The sequence below is a fragment of the Triticum urartu genome, chromosome 6A (assembly GCF_056163025.1).
Source record: "Triticum urartu cultivar PI428250 chromosome 6A, HENAU_Tu73, whole genome shotgun sequence".
NCBI classification, from domain to species: domain Eukaryota; kingdom Viridiplantae; phylum Streptophyta; class Magnoliopsida; order Poales; family Poaceae; genus Triticum; species Triticum urartu.
The window spans coordinates 39201462-39222293 of NC_141878.1; the positions used below are offsets into that span (position 1 = coordinate 39201462).

The 20832-nt window shown below is 45.7% G+C and overlaps 1 protein-coding gene and 1 pseudogene across 1 annotated transcript; one reads left to right on the forward strand and one right to left on the reverse strand.

Moving 5' to 3' along the window:
* Nucleotides 1-589: 589 nt before the first annotated feature.
* On the reverse strand, nucleotides 590-1086 carry LOC147963638 (uncharacterized). The gene is made up of 2 exons (XM_087529649.1): nucleotides 781-1086; nucleotides 590-628 (listed from the first exon to the last, which is right to left on the reverse strand). The coding sequence occupies exons 1-2, from the start codon at nucleotides 1084-1086 to the stop codon at nucleotides 590-592; spliced, it is 345 nt and encodes a 114-aa protein (XP_087385775.1).
* A 1995-nt stretch (nucleotides 1087-3081) lies between these two features.
* Nucleotides 3082-20832, forward strand: part of LOC125514855 (structural maintenance of chromosomes protein 6B-like) — a 44891-nt pseudogene continuing 27140 nt past the window's right edge.

Here is a 20832-nt window from a genome sequence, read left to right on the forward strand (position 1 = left end):
GAGCACATTACACAGGCTAATCAGGTGAAACTGTGATAACAGTGTTGGATTTTTTACCTTAGGGATTAGAACAAGCACTGTCTCATTGATACATTCAGCAGATTCTGTCCCCTCCACTATTCTCAGTACCACCTTGGTCACGTCCGCGCCACACATGTCCCAATGGCGTTGGAAGAAATGCGCCGGAAAGCCGTCAGGCCCCGGGGCCTTGATAGGGAACATCTGGAAAAGAGCCTTTTTCACTTCATCCTGGCTATACGAGGCATTGAGCATGTCATTCATTTCAGGTGTTACTTTAACTGGTATCGTATCAATTACCCGATCCATGTTCTGCACCCCCTCAGACGTGTATAAGTTTTTGTAGAACTCTATAGTCATCTCCTCCATCTCTACTACATTTTCTTTCAATTGGCCATCTGGTTTCTGCAACATTTTTATTTTATTTTTCCTCCGTCTGCGGCTTGCTCTCAGATGGAAAAAGTATGTATTTTTATCCCCGTGAACGAGCCAATCCAAACGTGCCCGCTGCCGCCACAGGATCTCCTCACGATGATAAAGTTCAATCAGTCTGTCACATACCTTGATTTCCTCACGGCTTGGGCCAGAGCGCCCATTGGCAGCGCAGCACCTGAAGTGCATTGTTTAATTGATGAATCTTAGACTGCATTGATCCAAAGTGTGTTCTCTATCCCATCTGGCGAGGTCGCCCGCCAACTCGCCTAGTTTTCCGCGAAGCGAATCCACAGTGTCGCCCGCCTGCTCTGCTTATCTGCTACTGACCACAGTAAAAAGATTCTCATCCCTCTCCCACATAGTCTCATATTTAAAGGATCTGGCCCCACTGCTGCATGCATGCACGTCACATAGCCGGAGCAGGATAGGCAAATGGTCCGACCCGACAGCTGTTTTGTGCTCAAGATTGGTGGCCGGGAAGTTGAGGAGCCATTCATTGTTTGCAACACATCTATCCAGCCTAACCCTTGTATAAGTTCCTCCTGCTACCCTCTTCTCAAAGGTCCAATTCAACCTTGTGTAACCAATATCAGAAAGGCCGCAGGTATCCAATGCATCTCTGAATGTATCCATCTGGGCTTGACTCCTATTGCCTACTCCATCATGTTCATGACCATGCAGTACCTCATTAAAATCTCCCACCACGGCCCATGGCCTACTGTGAGAACCTGCAATACCACAGAGCATATCCCAAGTTTTGTATCTCTCGGGGACCTGAGCCTCCCCATAGACAAAAGTAACCCTTACTGGAGTTTCAGCAAGATCATCAATCAAAGTGTCAATGTGGTACTTCGAATAGCCAACAACTTCCAATTTTATTTCGTCATTCCAAAAAATGCCAAGTCCACCACTCCTACCAGAGATACTAACTGCATAACTTTTATTGAAACCGAGTGTGTCTACTAGATTTTCTACTCTCGTACCCTCTATTTGAGTTTCCAAAATATAAAGTATAGAGGGGGCAAACCGCCTCGTTAGGTCATGAACCTCTTTAACTGTCGCGGGGTTGCCAGCCCCGCGGCAGTTCCAGGATAAGATACTCATTGCGCTGGGCGCGGCACACTGAGGGGGCCCGCCAAAAGCGCATCATTGATTTTTGAAACTGTGCTCTTAACCAGAGCATTGTCAGGGGTTGCTGGACTCGGCTTGTTCCTCTTGGGTTCCTGCTTCGGTGGTGGGCTATGTGGGATCTCAGGTGGTGGCAGTAGAGGTGGCATCACCCCTGAGGTCGAGGATGATGGGACGGTCCTCGAACCTTTCAGCTCAGAAGTAGCCACACCCCTCTTCCTGTTCCTGTCTGCTTCCTCCATTGTAACATCAAAAGCCCTGTTATCTCGTCCCTCGTGCTCGTCTTGCTCAGGAGAGTCGTGTTGTGAAGATCCACGCCCACGCCCCCTTCCTGATCTGCCTCTTCCGTGGCCTCCCCTGTCTCCTGAGCCTTCACCCGGGCCTCTGCCTGGTCCCCTGAACCAGGTTGCTCGGAGATCTTTGAACACAAGAGCTTTTGGAGGGTGCGCCCCATCTCCACATTCCTTGAAAGTATGTCCAAGATTTCCATAGACTGCGCACCAATCTGGCAGCCTTTCATATCTCACACGGAAGATGTCTCCACGGTGTCCTTCTTGCGTATCACCAGCGACACTGCGTTTTTGAGGGGCTTGGTGACATCTAGCTTGATCCTGACAAGGACGAAATTTCCTTCAAAATCTTGGGATTTTGGTTCAACATAGATAAAATCACCAACTGTAGCCGACAACGCCTTGACCTTAGGGAAAAAACCGTCTGGTAGGTCATGAATCTGAAGCCAAATATCTATCTTGTTGAGATTGATCAACGAGGGCTTCGTGAAGCCATCATAAGGTGCCATGATCACGGCTTTCCCTTTGTACTGCCATGGACCTTCCTCCATCACCCGTTCCCAGTCCCCAAGACACGAAAACTGCATTGTATAGAGATTGTCCTCAAGTGGCCTGATCTTCACCTCCCGGGCCAAGTCCCAAGCCACACGCATGTTCCTATAGAACCAACACTGACTATAGGGTTTATCTGTGTGAACCCTAGCCAGCGCCATCCACCGGGCTGCCTCCCGTGGCAGTTCATCCTCTTCGATGACTACATCCCGCAGATCATCTTGTTTTAGCCCCAACTCCGCCATCAGTTCTTCCAGATCAGAAGTTGCCACCGATCCCGTTGGGGTCGTCGCCATTGATTCCTCTTGCCCGAGGGTTTCTATCCGCTGGCGGTATGGACCCTAGCAAAAACCCCACCCGCATCGCGCCCCGAGACCCTTGCGAGCCTTGGCAGCCGGCACGGCGAGGAGGAGCAGGGGAGATGCGTTCTCTATGGGAGGGGCAACGCCGCCGCCGAGAGGATAGGAAAAATCCTAACGAGAGGGGAGATTTTGAGTCGTTCTAGGTTCTAGGTTATACTCCGTGACCAGACACCGCGAAGTCTCCCGGCCCATTCCTCAGTTTCGACGGGCTGCCGTCCCCCACACCAGAAGTCCAAACCCCCGGAAAATCCCCAAATCTCTGCCAACTGCCGGCGAGGAGGAAGGCGGCGGCGGCGATGGCGGGGACGATCTCCCGCATCCGGCTGGAGAACTTCATGTGCCACTCTAGCCTCGACATCGAGCTCGGTCAGCACGTCAACTTCATCATCGGCCAGAACGGCAGTACGCCTCCGCTCAAACCCTAGCCCCCCTCCCCCCATTCCCCAATCCCCCTCTCACCAATGCGCCTTTTCTTCTTCGTGCCGGCGCAGGCAGGAAGAGCGCGATCTTGACGGCTCTCTGCATCGCCTTCGGCTGCCGCGCCAAGAACACGCAGCGTGCCGCCACGCTCAAAGATTTCATCAAGACTGGCTGCAGGTCGCGTCCGCCTTCTGTACCCGCTCACATCTTTTATTTTATTTTCTGCAAATAACTGTCGATTGCTGAGTCATTGTCCAAAAAGAAAAGATTTTGCTTCGAGGATAGCTTTTCGTTGGGAATAGCTGCTGTGTGGTGCAAATTCCTCTCGTTTTGCAAAACATTTAGAGCTTGTTAGTTTAATCCCTTACCCAAGGGGGCTGGAGAGGTTTGAAGGGGATTGGGGAGGAATTTGACTTACAGGGGATTTAATCCCTCACAATCCCCTTTAATCCCCCTTAATAAACCCAATGCAACTGAACAAGGCCCTAGGAATATTGAAGGCTAGGCAATCTCTTCGGTTGGGTCTAATCCCTGTCGATCCTAACAAGCAGTGCAATGCTGCTACCTGCTACTAGTATTCAGGTGGATTTTATATGAAAATATTTGTTGAACATATGAACAACATGCATTGCTGTACTACCACACACCAAGTTACCTGTCCGTACCCTTGCCACTGCACATGACGCTAACAATCGTCAAAATTTCTTAGCTGAAAATCTGCCGGGGTCATTTTTAGACCATGCCACAGTTGTATGCTTCAGAGAAAAGAACAGAGATCACATGATTTATCAGAAAACTTAAAGACCGGTCTTGTTCTATCGTATTATAATTGATGTATTTTTCAAACAGGGCACAAACTGTCACACACCAAATTGTTAATACTAACAGAGTAAGTGAGTTGTACTCTGCACTAGGCAGATTGCCAATAATTTCACTTTGCAGCATGTGCCATACGGACACATGTTTGAAAAGACCCATAAAAGTTCATACATGTGTATTATGGTATTAAATGTGTACCTATAGTTTTGGTTAGAAAAACACAATTTTGGTTCAAAATTTCATCCATGTTCAGAAAATCTAGACAGCGTTCTATTTGCTCGGATCACATAGTATTCTTTTAACAGAAAATATGCAGGTATACATTCTGCCCTATAATAAACATGTAGCATAATTACTCAGTTTATCGTGAAGATTTTGATGGAAATATCCAACAGATAGCCTGCCTATTAAAAGCAGACAGTCTCTGGGGTTAGACCTTTGCAAATTGGTGAAATAGCGGCTGAATCTGCTTGTTCACCAAAGAACTGCCCTTGGTCGAATAAAATTATATTAAACAATTCCAAATGGTCAACCACCGGCTGAGTGACTGAACAATAAATCAGAATGTTGGCTGGGTAAATGACTGTACAGGTTCCAGTAGTTATCATCTTATAGATGATTGTGGAGCTGATGTCTGCATCGATCACACGTAATATGTTTCTACTGTACAACCTCTGGTTAATGGTTTTGCATTTATCCTCCGACTGTCATATCTCTCTTCCTGTGATCGATTGAAAAATAGTTTATTCTTTAAATCACAGCGATGCAGCAATTTCTGTTGACATCAACAACCAAGGGGAAGACGCGTTCAAGCCTGACGTATATGGAAACTTAATTAAATTGGAGCGCAGGATTACCAAGTCATCTAGTTCTACTATCTTAAAAGATCAACATGGTACTCATACTTGATCCTTCTTCCTCCCAGTTGTTGGTTGTGCCCGTCTATTGTAAGCATTTCTCCTGCAAAGTTGTTTAGATCTCTTTTAGCTGTCATACTAGTACTTTAGGTTTCCATTCTCACTTTGTCAACTTGTATTGTTTTAAGGGTAATCGTATTTCTCTGTGACCCTTCAGAGTTCTCACGTAGTTGTATTTTGCTATTCAGAGATGATACATTTCTGAACTTAGGATTGTTGCATTTCTTATTTGATTATCCATTCTTGTGTCCTGGCTGCATATCTTTATTCTATTTAATGGCTATTTCAAGTTTTAATGTTAAATTATCACATCTTTCCCATCCTTGGTTCTATCAACTTTTCATGTTGGCAAAAGACCTATATGTTCGTTGTGCTTGACTTATACTGTACATGTTTGCATGGCCGCAGAAAATCTCCGGTCCTTTTTAGTTCGCATATAAGATTTGACTGAAGTCAAGCCTCGTAAAGTTTGACCAACTTTATAGAAAAAAGTATCAACATTCACAATCTAAATCAATACCAATAGATGTGTCATGACTTAAAGTTTCATATTGTATAACTTTAGCATGGCAGATGTTGATATTTTTTTCATATAAATACGGTCAAACTTTGTGAAGTTTGACTTCAGAGAATTCTAATATGCAGAGTAAAAAGGACCGGAGGGAGTACCATTCTGTGGAAGTACCTTGTTAGAATGTAATGAATGTGTTATATTTCCACATCCTGATGCGTACACAACTTTTCAGATTGATGTTGAAAATCCTTGTGTAATTATGAGTCAAGACAAAAGTAGAGAATTTCTGCACTCAGGAAATGACAAGGATAAGTTTAAGGTAATCAATTTACCATTATACCAATAAGTGTGCTTTCCCTAATTTATTTGATGCGTTGGAATATCTATGGTTTGACGAACGTAAATGGAATTGTATAGTCGTACTCCGCAGGGTTTCCATGGTATTTTATTCGCTTTTAGATGTACTCGACCATGAAGCACGCCTTCAGTTAGTCAGTTTGTATAATACCATGATTGCATTTTCATTTGCCTCTCGACATCTTTCTAGTTGTGCAGGTAACCAATTAGCATGTTTATATATTCCAATCGATCATCATTTTATGAGAACACGACACTCTATGTATTCAATGCCAGAACAGATATATTTTGGTAGCTTACGACTTCATATGAGTGTATGACCCGTGAACTGAACTGCTATTTGACGCAATGTTGTTTCTGAGTTGAGCTCATAATTCTGCCTTATACCTGTGCTTGCTATATCCCTTCTCTGATATAACTCTGAGCATTATTCCTTTTCTTTCACTGTCCATACATTATGTCTTGTTGCAGTTCTTCTTCAAGGCTACTCTTCTTCAACGACTCAAAGAGTTGCTTGAGACAATAAGAGATCAGGTGCACAAGGCAGACTCTGATGTTCAAGAACTGGAGAAGTCAATTAAGCCAGTGATGAGAGAACTTGATGAATTACGAGAGAAGATAAAGAATATGGAACACATAGAAGAGATAGCACATGAAATTGATAATTTGAAGAAAAAGTTAGCCTGGTCATGGGTTTATGAAGTTGACCAGCAAATTGAGGAACAAACAGTGAAACTCCAGAAACTCAAAGGGCGAGCTCCTGCGTGCCAAGAAAGAATTGACCGAAATACAGTAAGTCGTGTCCTTTTTACTGGGAACCCATTGTGCCATTGTATCCTCTAGAATAACCGGTGTGTTTTTACTGTAATTTTTTTGGTAAACCAAAATAAATCCATGCAAGCTTGCTGGCACATACATCTATTGCCAATTTGAACGTCATTTGTTTGACTAGGGCCAATTTCAAGTCATATTTAATGGAGTGAACTACAGCAATAGTGTGCCAAAACCATCCTGTATAGTTATGTTTGAAAATACATATTCTGAAATAGTAGTCATATTTAATGGAGCTTATTGTTATGTCTGAATTATTTTTTAACCTTTTAGGTTGTTATTGATAAACTGAAGAAAGAACTAATTGAAAAGGAAGAAAATCTCAGATCTTTGGTGGGTAAGACTCGTGAAGAGAACAACATGAAGAAAAGTATGGAAAATAACATTGCTGAGGTATGTGAGTAGATGATGTAGCATCCGGTATGTTCAGAAAAAGCAGCTGTATTTGGACCAATAGGTGGTAGAGCCACATACAGCTCTGTTGTCTTTGTACATGGAAGTAAAAAAGTGATGGTCATGATAAATGTAGCAAGTTATGACCGTCAAGTCTTTGCAATCCTTCTGGTTGTCATATCTTTGTGTCTTCAGTCCTTATTAAGCCTATAAGCTCTGATGTTGGTCATTATTGCAGAACTAAATCTGCAGTAATTTCTGGCTCAGTGATATGTTCATAACATTTGCCTCGAAATATTGCCACTCATCATGAAGTGTTGAGATTCCTATTGTTGGCAGCTTAATTTTTCCTAGTAATACTTCTTTTTGAAATTTAAGGATTATATGTTTGGTAATCTTGTTTGAATATAACGCGTGCATGTAAATTCAGTCATTTTCTCTCCTTTCTGAGTAAACACCCGCACTAACTGATTCCTTATTTTGAAGACATTGACACCATGGGCATCTATCTGCTATGGACATGATTGTGCAATTATTTAACTTGTCTTTCTTAACAATTCTTCATGTTTTGTTTACAGGCTGTGAAGCGGGAGATAGAACTAGAGGCGGAGCATGAGCGTGGTGCACACATGCTGCAGAGAAAGAATGGCCGCCTGAATCAATTGCAGGCACAACTTCGTGATTTCCAAATGCAGCATATGCAATCTACTCAAGTGAGCTGTTATCTAAAACCCATAAAAACTAAATTCACCTTACAAGTATGAAGTTAATAGATAGTGTTACTCCCTCTATCCGGATATATAGGGCCTTATACGTATTTCGAGATTTACTTTGACCATTGTTTAGACCAATAGTATATGATATGTGTTACAAAGAGTATATTGTCGAACTCGTATTTGGAAGGAGTTTCCAGTAATATAATTTTTATACCTACATCTAATACAGTATTAATCTTACTGATGGTCAAAGTAAATCATGAAATGCGTATTAGGCCCTATACATCCAGATGGAGGGAGTATGAAACATTGAGTCTGGCTATCACAGCAGCCTGCATGAATTGGTGAAGATAAAGTACACTGCAATTCACAACAGCCTGCATGTCAGGCTAATATTAGCTAGTACAGGCTGCTGTAGCTACAGCATGGCTCTAAGGGCAGTCCCAGTGCACTATATCTTAAGCTATATCTGATGACATTAAATAGATGTTTACATATAGGAGTCTCAGTGCACTATATCTTACTGTTGTATATAAAACAACCCTCATTTAGTGTCTTTTCTGAGAGAAAAGTTATGAGATGTTTTGGATTTGGTGCTAAGATATATATCCAGATTAAGATGTGGTTGCTCCCTATTTCCTCATTAAATAGTGTCACATCAGATATTTACCAATGAAACTTTGTGAAGATACAAGCATTGGGAGTGCCCTAAAAAGTGCACAGCACATCACAGGCTGGAGCAGCGAAGGAGTGAGCTGCAATCTGGACCCACAACAGCTAGCACGGAGCAGGGGAGCCAGAACAATGGGAGAACATGGCTCTTAGGGCGTCTTTCTGATGTACATACGTGTCAGTGCTATGGTGCCCGGGATTGTAAGGCGTAGCCCTCGCCTTAGACATTTAGCACAGGACTACTATAGAGAAGATCCTTGGCTTGGCTGTGTGCTTCCTCTGCAGCGCGCTCCCTCCTGCGGTCCACCTGCCGGCCGCCTGTTATGCTCTCTCCTGCGGCTGTTCGCTGATATCGCCTCCTGTGCTGCCGTTGCCACCGCTGCTTGCCAAGGCTGAGGCTGTAAGCTGCTCGCCAAGGCTCTAGCTTTTGCTCCTTGTGCTGCTTGCCCGTGGCCCTCCGCCTGGCTCTCCCTACTTCTGCTACTAGCACTGCTTTGCTGCTGCTTTGCTCCCGCCGCTGCGTCTCCCAGCATGGCTCTCTCTGTCTGCTGCCCCGCGTGCAACTCTTCCTGCAGCTGCAGCTGCAGCTAGCATACTTGCCTGCTGCTGCTAGCGTACTACTCAGCCGCTGGTGTACTACTTAGGGTGTCTGGCTCCTATGTGTGCCTATTAGATTCCTTTAGCAAAAAAAAAAGTCATCCGACATCTGTTTTCCCTCCTCAATGTTATGTGATTCTTGACGGTGATCTTTTCCTTGACTCCGTCTCGCCCATGCACCTTCTATTGGTGTTGCACATGCTCATTCGCTAGTTGCTACTCATCGCTGCTCCTCCACCTGCACGGCCTCCTTCGTAGCCTCTCACACATCCACGATGGCTCTTGCATCTTCATCTTGTGTGTGCTTCCTAGCTTCTAGCTCTATATTTTCCGCTACGTCCACCAAATCCGTTGCTATTTCATATTTTTATGTCATCCTTGTCTAACAAATCTTGATACGCGAGCCTCCCTTTTCTCGCCATGGTCCTTTCTATACAATTTGTGGCCTTTTCTGGTCCTTGTTGTTTTATATGGGATTTTTGTGGCCTCTTTTTGCGTTGTCGCACCCATTCTCTTGCCGCCGAGCTTCTTTAGCCGCGGGTTTTCATGGGCTATGATTTTCTACGCAATGCTTCATTCTCTTGTGTTGTCTCAACATAGCTGGTCCCATGCCCGGGTAAAGGAGGAGGGTTGTGATAGGCTTGGCGAGCCAACGTCAAAAATTAGCCACTCTTATGGAGATGAAACCCAAAATAAAATTGTTGGGGCGTAACCCTCTCAGCAACGTGCCATATCGGTACCCGGGTGTGGTGTCAAATGGGCAAGGGCCGGGCACTCACCCCCTGGTGGCGCGCCATATCTTGATCTGGATACGCTGGCAAGTAAGCATCGTTGCATCCTTAGTGGCGCACTACATCGACTCGTTGGTGTAGTGGAAACTGAGCAAGGGTTTTTGCATTTGACTCGACGAGTGCGAAGGGTAAGGAAGATAGCCGAGCGTCGGAGGATCCGCTTAGGCAGCTGGAACGTAGGGTCCCTAGCAGTTAAGCTTCGAGAGCTAGTTGATATAGTGGTGAGGAGAGGTGTTGCTATCCGTCCAGAAACCAAATGGAGTGGACAAAAGGCAAAGGAGATGTAGGATACCGGATTCAAGCTGTGGTACACGGGGACGACTCCAAACAGAAATGGAATAGGCATCTTGAAGTATGGAGTGGTACACGGGGAGCCTCAAGTATGGAGTGGCAGACATTAAGAGGCATGGGGACCAGATTATCCTAGTCAAGCTGGTAGTTGGGACTTAGTTCTCAATGTTATCTGCGTGCATGCCCCGGAAGTAGGCCATGATGAGAACACCAAGAGCGAGTTCTGGGAAGGCGTGGAGGAGATGGCTAGGAGTGTAGCTATTGGTGTGAAGCTCTTCATATGAGGAGACCTCAATGGTCACGTGGGTACATCTAACACAGGTCTTGAAGGGGTGCATGGGACCTTTGGTCGTGGCATTAGGAATCAAGATGTCTTAAGCTTTGATCTAGCCTATGACATGATCGTAGCTAACACCCTCTTTAAAGAGAGAGAATCACACCTAGTGACTTTTAGTAGTGGTCAACACTAGCCAGATTGATTTCATCCTCTCGAAAAGAGAAGACATGTGTGCTTGCCTAGATAGTAAGGTGATATCTGCAGAGAGTGTTTTCCCTCAGCATAAAGCTTGTGGTGGTTGACTTCCACTTTCGGATTCATGTTCAGCGAGATTGTTGGGGAACGTAGTAATTTCAAAAAATTTCCTACGCACACGCAAGATCATGGTGATGCATAGCAACGAGAGGGGAGAGTGTTGTCTACGTACCCTCGTAGACCATTCGCGGAAGCGTTATATCAACGCGGTTGATGTAGTCGTACGTCTTCACGTCCGACTGATCCAAGTACCGAAAGCATGGCACCTCCGAGTTCTGCACACGTTCGGCTCGGTGACGTCGTCGCCTTCTCGATCCAGCAAGAGGGGCGAAGTAGTAGATGAGTTCCGGTAGCACGACGGCGTGGTGACGGTGTTGGTGAAGAACAATCTCTGCAGGGCTTCGCCTAAGCACTATGAAAACTATGACGGAGGATAAACTAGAGGGGACGGGGTTGCCGGCACACGGCTTGGTGTTTCTTGATGTGTCTTTGGTGCTAGCCCTACCCCTCTATTTATATGTTGAGCCCTGGGGTCGAAACTTGGAGTAAAAGCCTCCTCAAAGTCGGTTTCACCCGAAAGGCAAGAGTCCTTCTCGGACTCCAGGGCTAGACGCAGAGTTCCCGGCGTCTACCCCCTAGACGCCAGGGTTCCTGGCGTCTAGCCTCTGGTCTCCGCAAAACTTCCTTTTGCACTTTCCAAAAGCCTCGTGGGCTTTCCCCTTTGGCCCAGATAAAGTGTTCTCGTGCCCAAACATTTCGGAAAACATCCGGAACCCCTTCCGGTGAATTCCAGAACCCTTCCGGAGATCAAACACTACTATCCCATATATCAAACTTTATCTCCGGACCATTCCGGAGTTCCTAGTCATGTCTGTGATCTCATCCCGGACTCCGAACAACATTCGGTCATCAACATACATAACTCATATAGTACTATATCGTCAACGAACGTTAAGCGTGCGGACCCTACGGGTTCGAGAACTATGTAGACATGACCGAGACACCTCTCTGGCCAATAACCAATAGCGGGACCTGGATGCCCATATTGGCTCCTACATATTCTACGAAGATCTTTATCGGTCAGATCGTATAACAACATACGTTGTTCCCTTTGTCATCGGTATGTTACTTGCCCGAGATTCGATCGTCGGTATCTCAATACCTAGTTCAATCTCGTTACCGGCAAGTCTCTTTACTCGTTCCTTAATACATCATCCCGCAACTAACTCATTAGTTGCAATGCTTGCAAGGCTTATAGTGATGTGCATTACCGAGTGGGCCCAGAGATACCTCTCCGACAATCGGAGTGACAAATCCTAATCTCGAAATACGCCAACCCAACAAGTACCTTTGGAGACACCTGTAGAGCACCTTTATAATCACCCAGTTACGTTGTGACGTTTGGTGGCACACAAAGTGTTCCTCCGGTAAACGGGAGTTGCATAATCTCATAGTCATAGGAACATGTATAAGTCATGAAGAAAGCAATAGCAACAAACTAAACGATCAAGTGCTAAGCTAATGGAATGGGTCAAGTCAATCACATCATTCTCCTAATGATGTGATCCCGTTAATCAAATGACAACTCATGTCTATGGTTAGGAAACTTAACCATCTTTGATCAACGAGCTAGTCAAGTAGAGGCATACTAGTGACACTCTGTTTGTCTATGTATTCACACATGTATTATGTTTCCGGTTAATACAATTCTAGCATGAATAACAAACATTTATCATGAAATAAGGAAATAAATAATAACTTTATTATTGCCTCTAGGGCATATTTCCTTCAGAGATAAGCGTGCCAAAGTCGCTAGAACGAAGTGGTGGAAGCTCAGGGGGGGGGGGGGTAGCTTAGGCGTTCAAGGAGAGGGTCATTAAAGAGGTTCCATGGGAGGAAGGAGGTGATGCAGACAATATGTGGATGAAGATGGCAACTTGCATTCCTAAGTTGGCCTTAGAGGAGTTTGGAGTGTCCAGGGGAAGTAAAAGCGAAGCTAAAGATACCTGGTGGTGGAGATGATGTCCAGGCGGCTATTAAGGAGAAGAAAGAGTTTTTCAGACGCCTTTACCTTGATAGGAGTGCGGACAACAGGGAGAAGTACAAGGTGGCATAGAAGGCCGCAAAGCGAGCTGTGACTGAAGCAAGGGGTTCAGGTGTATGAGGACCTCTACCGGCGGTTAGGCACGAAGGAAGGCGCAAGGGACATCTATAAGATGGTCAAAATCTGAGAGAGGAAAACGAGTGGACAAGGGTGCATGGAAGCTTGCTATCCATGTGCTAGAACAATGAGTGGGTTGCGAGATCATATGGGTTTCAGCTCTAGCCTACCCCAACTTGTTTGGGACTAATGGCTTTGTTGTTGTTGCTTCATTATCTTGTGTGCCATCTTTTGATAACTCATCTTCTCTTGTTACTTATCTTGTATCTTCCACTGATGCGGTGTCTTCCTTCGATGCACCATCTTCTGGTTATCCCCTTTGGCTTGACTCGACAGGTTTTGAAGGCTCTCCATGCCACAATGACACTCTCAAGATGCGCTTCTTCAAATGCAGTGCTATAGAGCATCCAAGGGTGTGTGTTAAGTAGTGGTATTGGTCTAGGAGTCTGTATTAGGCTATGTTTTCTTCCTTGTACCCCATGTCTTGTGTGATTCCCCTTGGGCTATACAATAGAGATAAGTTGTATCGTAAAATAGTTTGTTTTCAATAAGGGAGCATCAGTCCTGTTAACTGGACTAATCACATTTTTGGTTTTCACGTGAGCTAACTGTTACCACTTTGTACCTGTTCCTCAGAAGAAGTTGGGCTATCTCCTAAAAATGACATAATCGGTGAACCTTGATATGAATTGTTCTAAAAGATTCACTTGATAGCATGCCTCTTGATTTATTTATTTTGTATTTCCTTGGCTTTGTATGTTTGAATTTAGCTATTTTGTCTGAATCATGTCTCTATCAATCTGAAGGCTGAGGCATCTCAAATGGAGAAAGATATGCAGAACATACAACAACAGATTGATTATCTTCATTCAAATGTTACAAGGTCTGTGACGCCCCCGATTCAATCGTAGACTAATCATACACGCAAACGTGTATGATCAAGATCAGGGACTCACAGGAAAATATCACAACACAACTCTACAAATAAAATAAATCATACAAACATCATATTACAAGCCAGGGGCCTCGAAGGCTCCAATACAAGAGCTCGGTCATAGACGAGTCAGTGGAAGCAACAATATCTGAGTACAGACATAAGTTAAACAAGTTGCCATAAGATGGCTAGCACAAACTGGGATACAATCGAAAGAGGCGTAGGCCTCCTGCCTGGGATCCTCCTAACTTCTCCAGGTCGTTGTCAGCGGGCTGCACGTAGTAGTAGGCACCTCCGGTATAGTAGGAGTCGTCGTCAACGGTGGCGTCTGGATCCTGGGCTCCAACATCTGGTTGCGACAGCCAGGTAGAAGGGATAGGGGAAAAGAAGGAGAAAGCAATCGTGAGTACTCATCCAAAGTACTCGCAAGCAGGGAGCTACACTACATATGCATGGGTATATGTGTAAAGGGGCCATATCGGTGGACTGAACTGCAGAATGCCGGAATAAAGGGGGGATAGCTAGTCCTATCGAAGACTACGCTTCTGGTAACCTCCATCTTGCAGCAGGAGAAGAGAGTAGATGGTAAGTTCACCAAGTAGCATCGTGTAGCATAATCCTAACCGATGATCCTCCCCTCGTCGCCCTGTGAGAGAGCGATCATCGGTTGTATCTGGCACTTGGAAGGATGTGTTTTATTAAGTATCCGGTTCTAGTTGTCATAAGGTCAAGGTACAACTCCAAGTCGTCCTGTTACCGAAGATCACGGCTATTCGAATAGATTAACTTCCCTGCAGGGGTGCACCACATAACCCAACACGCTCGATCCCATTTGGCCGGACACACTTTCTTGGGTCATGCCCGGCCTTGGAAGATCAACACGTCGCAGCCCTACCTAGGCACAACAGAGAGGTCAGCACGCCGGTCTAAATCCTATGGCGCAGGGGTCTGGGCCCATCGCCCATTGCACACCTGCACGTTGCGAACGCGGCCGGAAGCAGAACTAGCCCCCTTAATACAAGAGCAAGCTTACGGTCCAATCCGGTGCGCGCCACTCAGTCGCTGACGTCACGAAGGCTTCGGCTGATACCACGACGTCGAGTGCCCATAACTGTCCCCGCGTAGATGGTTAGTGCGTATAGGCCAGTAGCCAGACTCAGATCAAATACCAAGATCTCGTTAAACGTGTTATTTTGAAATAACCGCGAACGCCGACCAGGGCCAGGCCCACCTCTCTCCTAGGTGGTCTCAACCTGCCCTGTCGCTTCGCCACAAAGATCCACTCAGAGGGCCGACGGGACAAACGTCCTTTCAGACCCAATCTGTGGATCACTCGCGGGTACTCCTACGAGCCAACCTGACTTTTGTCATCACATGTATCATGTATAAAGTATATAGTATATACCCGTGATCACCTCCCGAGTGATCACGGCCCGATAGTATAGCATGGCAGACGGACAAGAATGTATGGCCACTGATGATAAACTAGCATCCTATACTAAGCATTAGGATTGCAGATAAAGGTAACAACAGTTGTAGCAAGGACAGGTTATGCATCAGGATAGGATGAACGGAAAGCAGTAACATGCTACACTACTCTAATGCAAGCAGTAGAGAGAAGAGTAGGCGATATCTGGTGATCAATGGGGGGGCTTGCCTGGTTGCTCTGGCAAGAGAGAGGGGTCGTCAACACCGTAGTCGTACTGGGTAGCAGCTGCGTCGGTCTCGGTGTCTAGCGAGAGAAGAGGGGGAAGAAACAATAAATATAATGCAAACAAATGCATGACGATGCATGACATGACAAGGCGTGATGTTAGGCGTGCCCTAACGCGGTACGAGGTGGTACAGGTGAAGGGGGGGAACATCCGGGAAAGTATTCCCGGTGTTTCGCGTTTTCGGACAAATGAATCGGAGGGGAAAAGTTGCGTGTTCGCTATGCTAGGGATGCGTGGCGGACGAACGGGCTGCGCATCCGGATTCGTCTCTTCATTTTGAGCAACTTTCACGTATAAAGTTTTTCCATCCGAATTACAGTTTATTTTATATTATTTTTCAAAATTTTAAATGATTTTCTAATTTTTTGAATTAATTAAATTCGAAAATAAATTAATATTTAATTGCTAAGTGTACACAGAGAAGTGTACACATCAGTGAGCTTTAAAGGCTGACAGGTGGGCCCAGCCCCCTGAGTCAGCAGGTCAAGTGTTGACCGGTTGACTAGTCAACAGGTCAAGTGTTGACCGGTTGACTAGTCAACAGGTCAACATGGGGCCCACCTGCCATTGACTGGGACTAGCCCAATCAGCAGCTTAACTGGTCAACTAGATAGAGGTGTGGCCCACATATAATTGACTCAAGGTTAATTGACCCAATAACTAAACTAACTAATGCAGGGGCTTACATGCATGTCGTTGGTGGATTCGGCTTGCCTGCTCTTTCTCCATGCTCTCATCTGTGCTCCCATTTTATCCTACGGCTGTTCTTTTTCCTTTTTCTTTTTCAATCTAATCATCTCCCTCCCCTGATTTTCAGAGAATGGGGCCGAGCCTTATTTTCTTTCAATCAAATCAAGTCATGTATGCGAAAACACGGATGGAAGCATGGGAAGAAAGCAGTCTCGTCCGTCGTTGGGCCACCATGCCAATTAACCACTAATTATCCTAATTAGATGGGCCGGCTCACTAGACACTAGCGGCTGTGCACGCACGGGGCGCACAAGCACCATGGCCGAGCACAAAGGCTCGTCAGGATTCGTTTGCGGGAGGAGCTGAAAGGCACGCGGGCCGGCAGTACACGCATGGACAGCGCTTCGGTCAGGGCAACGCCGCGGACGGCTGGAGCATCGAGCGCGCGGTCCTGGGGCGGTGGACGAGCAGCCGGCTGCAACGGCGCTAGCAACGGGTAGCGAGAGAACGCGGGCGGCCAAGTCAGCAGGTGCAGGTATGGGCGGCTGCGGGGCGCGGGTGGCAGAAGCAGCAGTCAGCGTAGGCAGCAGCGGCGACCGAGCATGAGTAGCAGCAGCAAGTAAGCAGCGACAGGAGTAGCAGCGAGGAGGAGTAGCAGTAGCGAACGGTCGTGGCTGCGGCGTGCGTACGCGGATGCAGAGCTACAGTTGGGACTATGACGAGCACAAGGCAAAGGCTACGGCTACAGATCGAAGGGGAAAATGAGGGGAATCGCCTAAGGAGCTCACCGCGAAGCTCGTGGACGTACTCAGGAGGTCGGGGCGGCCTGGAGCAGCAGCAACCGGCGACGAGATGCGGCGGCCGTGGACGAAGATGATGATGATAGCGACATGTGCAAGGCGTCCCTGCTCTATTCGAAGCGCGTAGGCGAAGGAGACATCGATGTTGGGGCTCTTGGACAATTTGGCGCGGCGCGGGACGGCTCCGGAGCACAGGATCGACGACGTGCGTTGCGGCAGTGGTTCGGTCGTGGACCAAATCGAGAAAGGTGAGCAGGAGAGGGGAGAACGAGAGAGGTTAGGGTTCGCAGGGGCGTCGAGGGGGTCTTATAGACGGCAGGGAGGCAGTGGATGGCCGGCGCGTGCACCCCTCCAGCTATGGCGCCGGTGGATGGCCACCACGCACCTCTGTCCTGTACAGAGGAAGGGGATGAACCCCATTGGGCTGGGCCATAGCACTGTTGCACATAGAGCCCACTACTACAACACTAGCTCGGCCCCTTTTTTAATTGTTTCTGTTTTATCCTATCTCCACTATTTTGTATTAACATTTGCTGCCCATTGACTTTTCTTAAATATGGTATTTTACACATAAATACTAGGCATTATTTTGAGCATGCCCACATAGTTTAGAGGCAATCGGAGTTAAATAAATAATTGTTTATTTCGAAAAGGCCATTTATTTGATGTTGGACCATTTATTAATTTACTAGGAATTTAGTTGTTAGTCAAATTAAGTTTGTTTCAACATGAAAATTGATCCAGGTAATTTATAGAATAATACGAACATTTTTTTTACTGTTTGAAGAATTAATAATTGACTTGCAATTTGGATTTGAATTTAGGTTTGATTTTCATCCAGGGGCAACTAGGCTTGGCAAACATGGTGATATGGCATCATTAGGTTGGAATTACTGTTGCTTAATTATCCAGGCGTCACAATTCTCCTCCACTACAAGAAATCTCGTCCCGAGATTTAAGAGGTAGAGTAAAGGGGAAAGACTAGGTTACGCAATTTCTATCGATTCTTCTTGGTCTTGCTTGCTCTTCTCGAAGAGGTCGATCCACTACGTTGATGCCTTCATTTCTCTGCTCCAGGTCATCATGATGAAATTGTCGTCCTTCCTTCAGGATCTTCACCATACTTACGAGAGGATAAGAGGGGAAAACTCTATAGGGACGGATTCTAACAGGATTGAGCATCAGACGGTTAACTCAAGGGAAGAAGCATAAGTATCTCTCGAATTGAAACTTAAGAAGATATTGAGAGCAAAGTAAGAGGTACCATGAGAAGTTTCAAACGGATAGGCGATCGTTCGATGCCTAATCAGACGATGAATGGGTTTCAGGGCAACGAGAATTAAGTATTGCGTCTGATACCAGAATAGATCACTAGGAAGGTGGCTCGTGAATTATCTACGAAACCAAGAGCAAGGGATAACTTTGTCAACAAGGTTTACAGGAGAGTGATATTGTTCTGTCAGTTTGGAAAATAGTTTATCATCAATAGCTTATTTTGACTGGAGGAATTGTTTCCATATCTATTGTTTACTGTAATTATATTACCTTTTGTATTTTATTTACTTAGTGGTACCCTGTCCCTCTATTGATGTATGAATGTGGGTATATGTGTTCCAGATAATGTAATTATGTATAATGTTATTATTAGAGAGTATATGTGTTTTGGATAATGTTATTCTCATAGAATATTTATCTTTTTTGCTAGTTCTCATATGTTATGCTTCTTTCTGATTCCTAATGCTTAATGTGAAAAAAAGAGCGACAGAGTGCGATCATGCACAGTAATAATTAGGCTTAACTATACATTTTCATGCACACATCAATTCTGATTTGATCTTATTTCAATTTCCAAATAGATTTGCACATGACACACAACACACAATGTATGAAAGAAAACCATGTCCACGCGATGCCCCTTACTCATAGTTGACGCTCCATTAACCCTGTCTGTTTATCACATTTCTCCATTTTGTTGAACTTTAAGAACATAGCTCTACTTGTTCAAAAAGATATTTTGAGCGAGGCTGAAAGTGCAGAGTTAGGGGTAAAATACATCTGGGTCTAAGTTCGATTGCCTGTTTAGGGGCTCTTCTGGTATGAAAATGCCAATTATCATGATTCTTGTCTTGAATTATTGGTTACTCTTGAATATGTACTAATAATACCATGTGTAGTAACTTGATGCAAATGATAATTTGGTATATCATTTAGCACTTGTTCTGATCTGCTGTATTTAGCAATAAACTTCATTAATCCACATTGCTTATATTATTATATTGTATTGTTTTATTATTTATAGCATGTCCCTTTAGTTTTGTCATCTTTTAGACTGGTAAACAGTCAAGCCAGGCGTCCACATCACCCATCGGACTGGGGCAAACGGCGGCCTCCTCGCGGCACAAACACCGGAGGCGTGTGAGAGAGGGGGTGTCACTGTTGAAGAGCATCCCATTGTAGTGCTTCCATAGCCATGAGAAGCAAAGGAGAATGAAGGTTGATACCAACCACTTAGGTTATAGCGAGGGAGAGACAGACGTCCTGTAGAGATCGAAGCGAGGCCTCGTGCGACGTCGGCGCACCAACAAACGCCCAGAAGTGCTAGGCGAAGGTGCACTGGAAGACTAGGTGATCTGCAGTCTTGCAGGGCGCCTCACACGGTGGACAACCGGCCTCGGCAGTGGAGGTGATGCTTTTTCGGAGCAACGCACTCCGGGTGTTGATCCGGCCCTGAACCAGGAGCCAAGTGAAGAAACGAACCCAGGAGGGGGCTTGCCTCCGCCATACGTAGTTGTGGAAGGTGGCGACCACCCCACCAAAAGAGCAGAGGTAGTAGAGCTGGGCGGTCTGGAACCCATGGGCAGGTAAGGAACAACGCTCAAGCACCTGGTCATCAGTTGAAGTGGACAGCTGAACCCTGTCTAGAGCCATCAGCAGGGCATTGAGATGACGAGCCCCAGCGGCGGTGAGGCGGGGGATGAGTTGGGACCACACCTCCAGCAAGGCCGCAGGCATCGAGACCATGACGCTCGTCACATGCGAGAACATGGTGGGCATAAAGCTACAAAGGGGGTCGACAGGCAGCCAGTTGTCGTGCCAGAAGGCGGCCCGTTCACCGTTGCCGACTGCAACAAAAGAGATAACCCTGTAGAGCGGCATGAGCTTGATGAGAGCACCCTAGTGGCTCCCAGGTAGCCGCGCGATCGCAACATCACAGACCGGCATCCGGTCCAACGCAGACTAGAGCCACACAGACCAGGGTGTGTTGTCGCTCGAGTGCAGCCGATGCAGGAGCTTCACAAGCAGGAACTTGTTTTGCGTCGTTAGGTCCTGGACATCAGAGTTCTCATCCAGCCTACTACTTTATTACTGTGACTGGGCATCCATATTCTCTGTCCTCTATTCTTCCTAGCACCTCCTACTGCTCTAGAGCTTGTGTTGACTCTGTGAAGTACAAAAGTCTGTATATGTCCCAAGTGCTTCATATTAGAACATGGAAACTTCAAAATTTGTTCCAAGTTTTGGGCCTTTTGGCCGTTTGTGAATTGCAAAATAAGGACAGAAGGTTTCCCTAATCTCTAAGACAATCTTTTTTTTTGGTACAATGGAAAAAAGATCTAAACCTAATCGGCTACTGATACAATGTTAGAGGAATAACAATTTAATCTATTGCCAAGGATCTAGGGCCTTGTGTTAGGAGATAAATTAGGAATTCGAAATACAAAAAGGAAATATAAGAAACTTAGTACAGTAAGTACCTCTCTGTAACAGCCTCAATGTTGACTAGTCTCTGCATCCTGAGTTCTTGAGTCTTGACCCAATCAATTCATTGATCCCTTTAGAAAATTAAGCAATTTGTTTGATCTTTTATGTCATTGATGCTAGTTCATTGGAGTAACT

What these genes read in the sequence shown, in the direction of transcription:
- LOC147963638 (XM_087529649.1), bottom strand. Translation starts at nt 1,086, where the DNA reads ATGGATACATTCAGAGATGCATTGGATACCTGCGGCCTTTCTGATATT. An exon ending in ATGAGAATCTTTTTACTGTG is followed by an intron (nt 629 to 780) that starts GTCAGTAGCAGA and finishes AATGCACTTCAG; the next exon opens with GTGCTGCGCTGCCAATGGGC.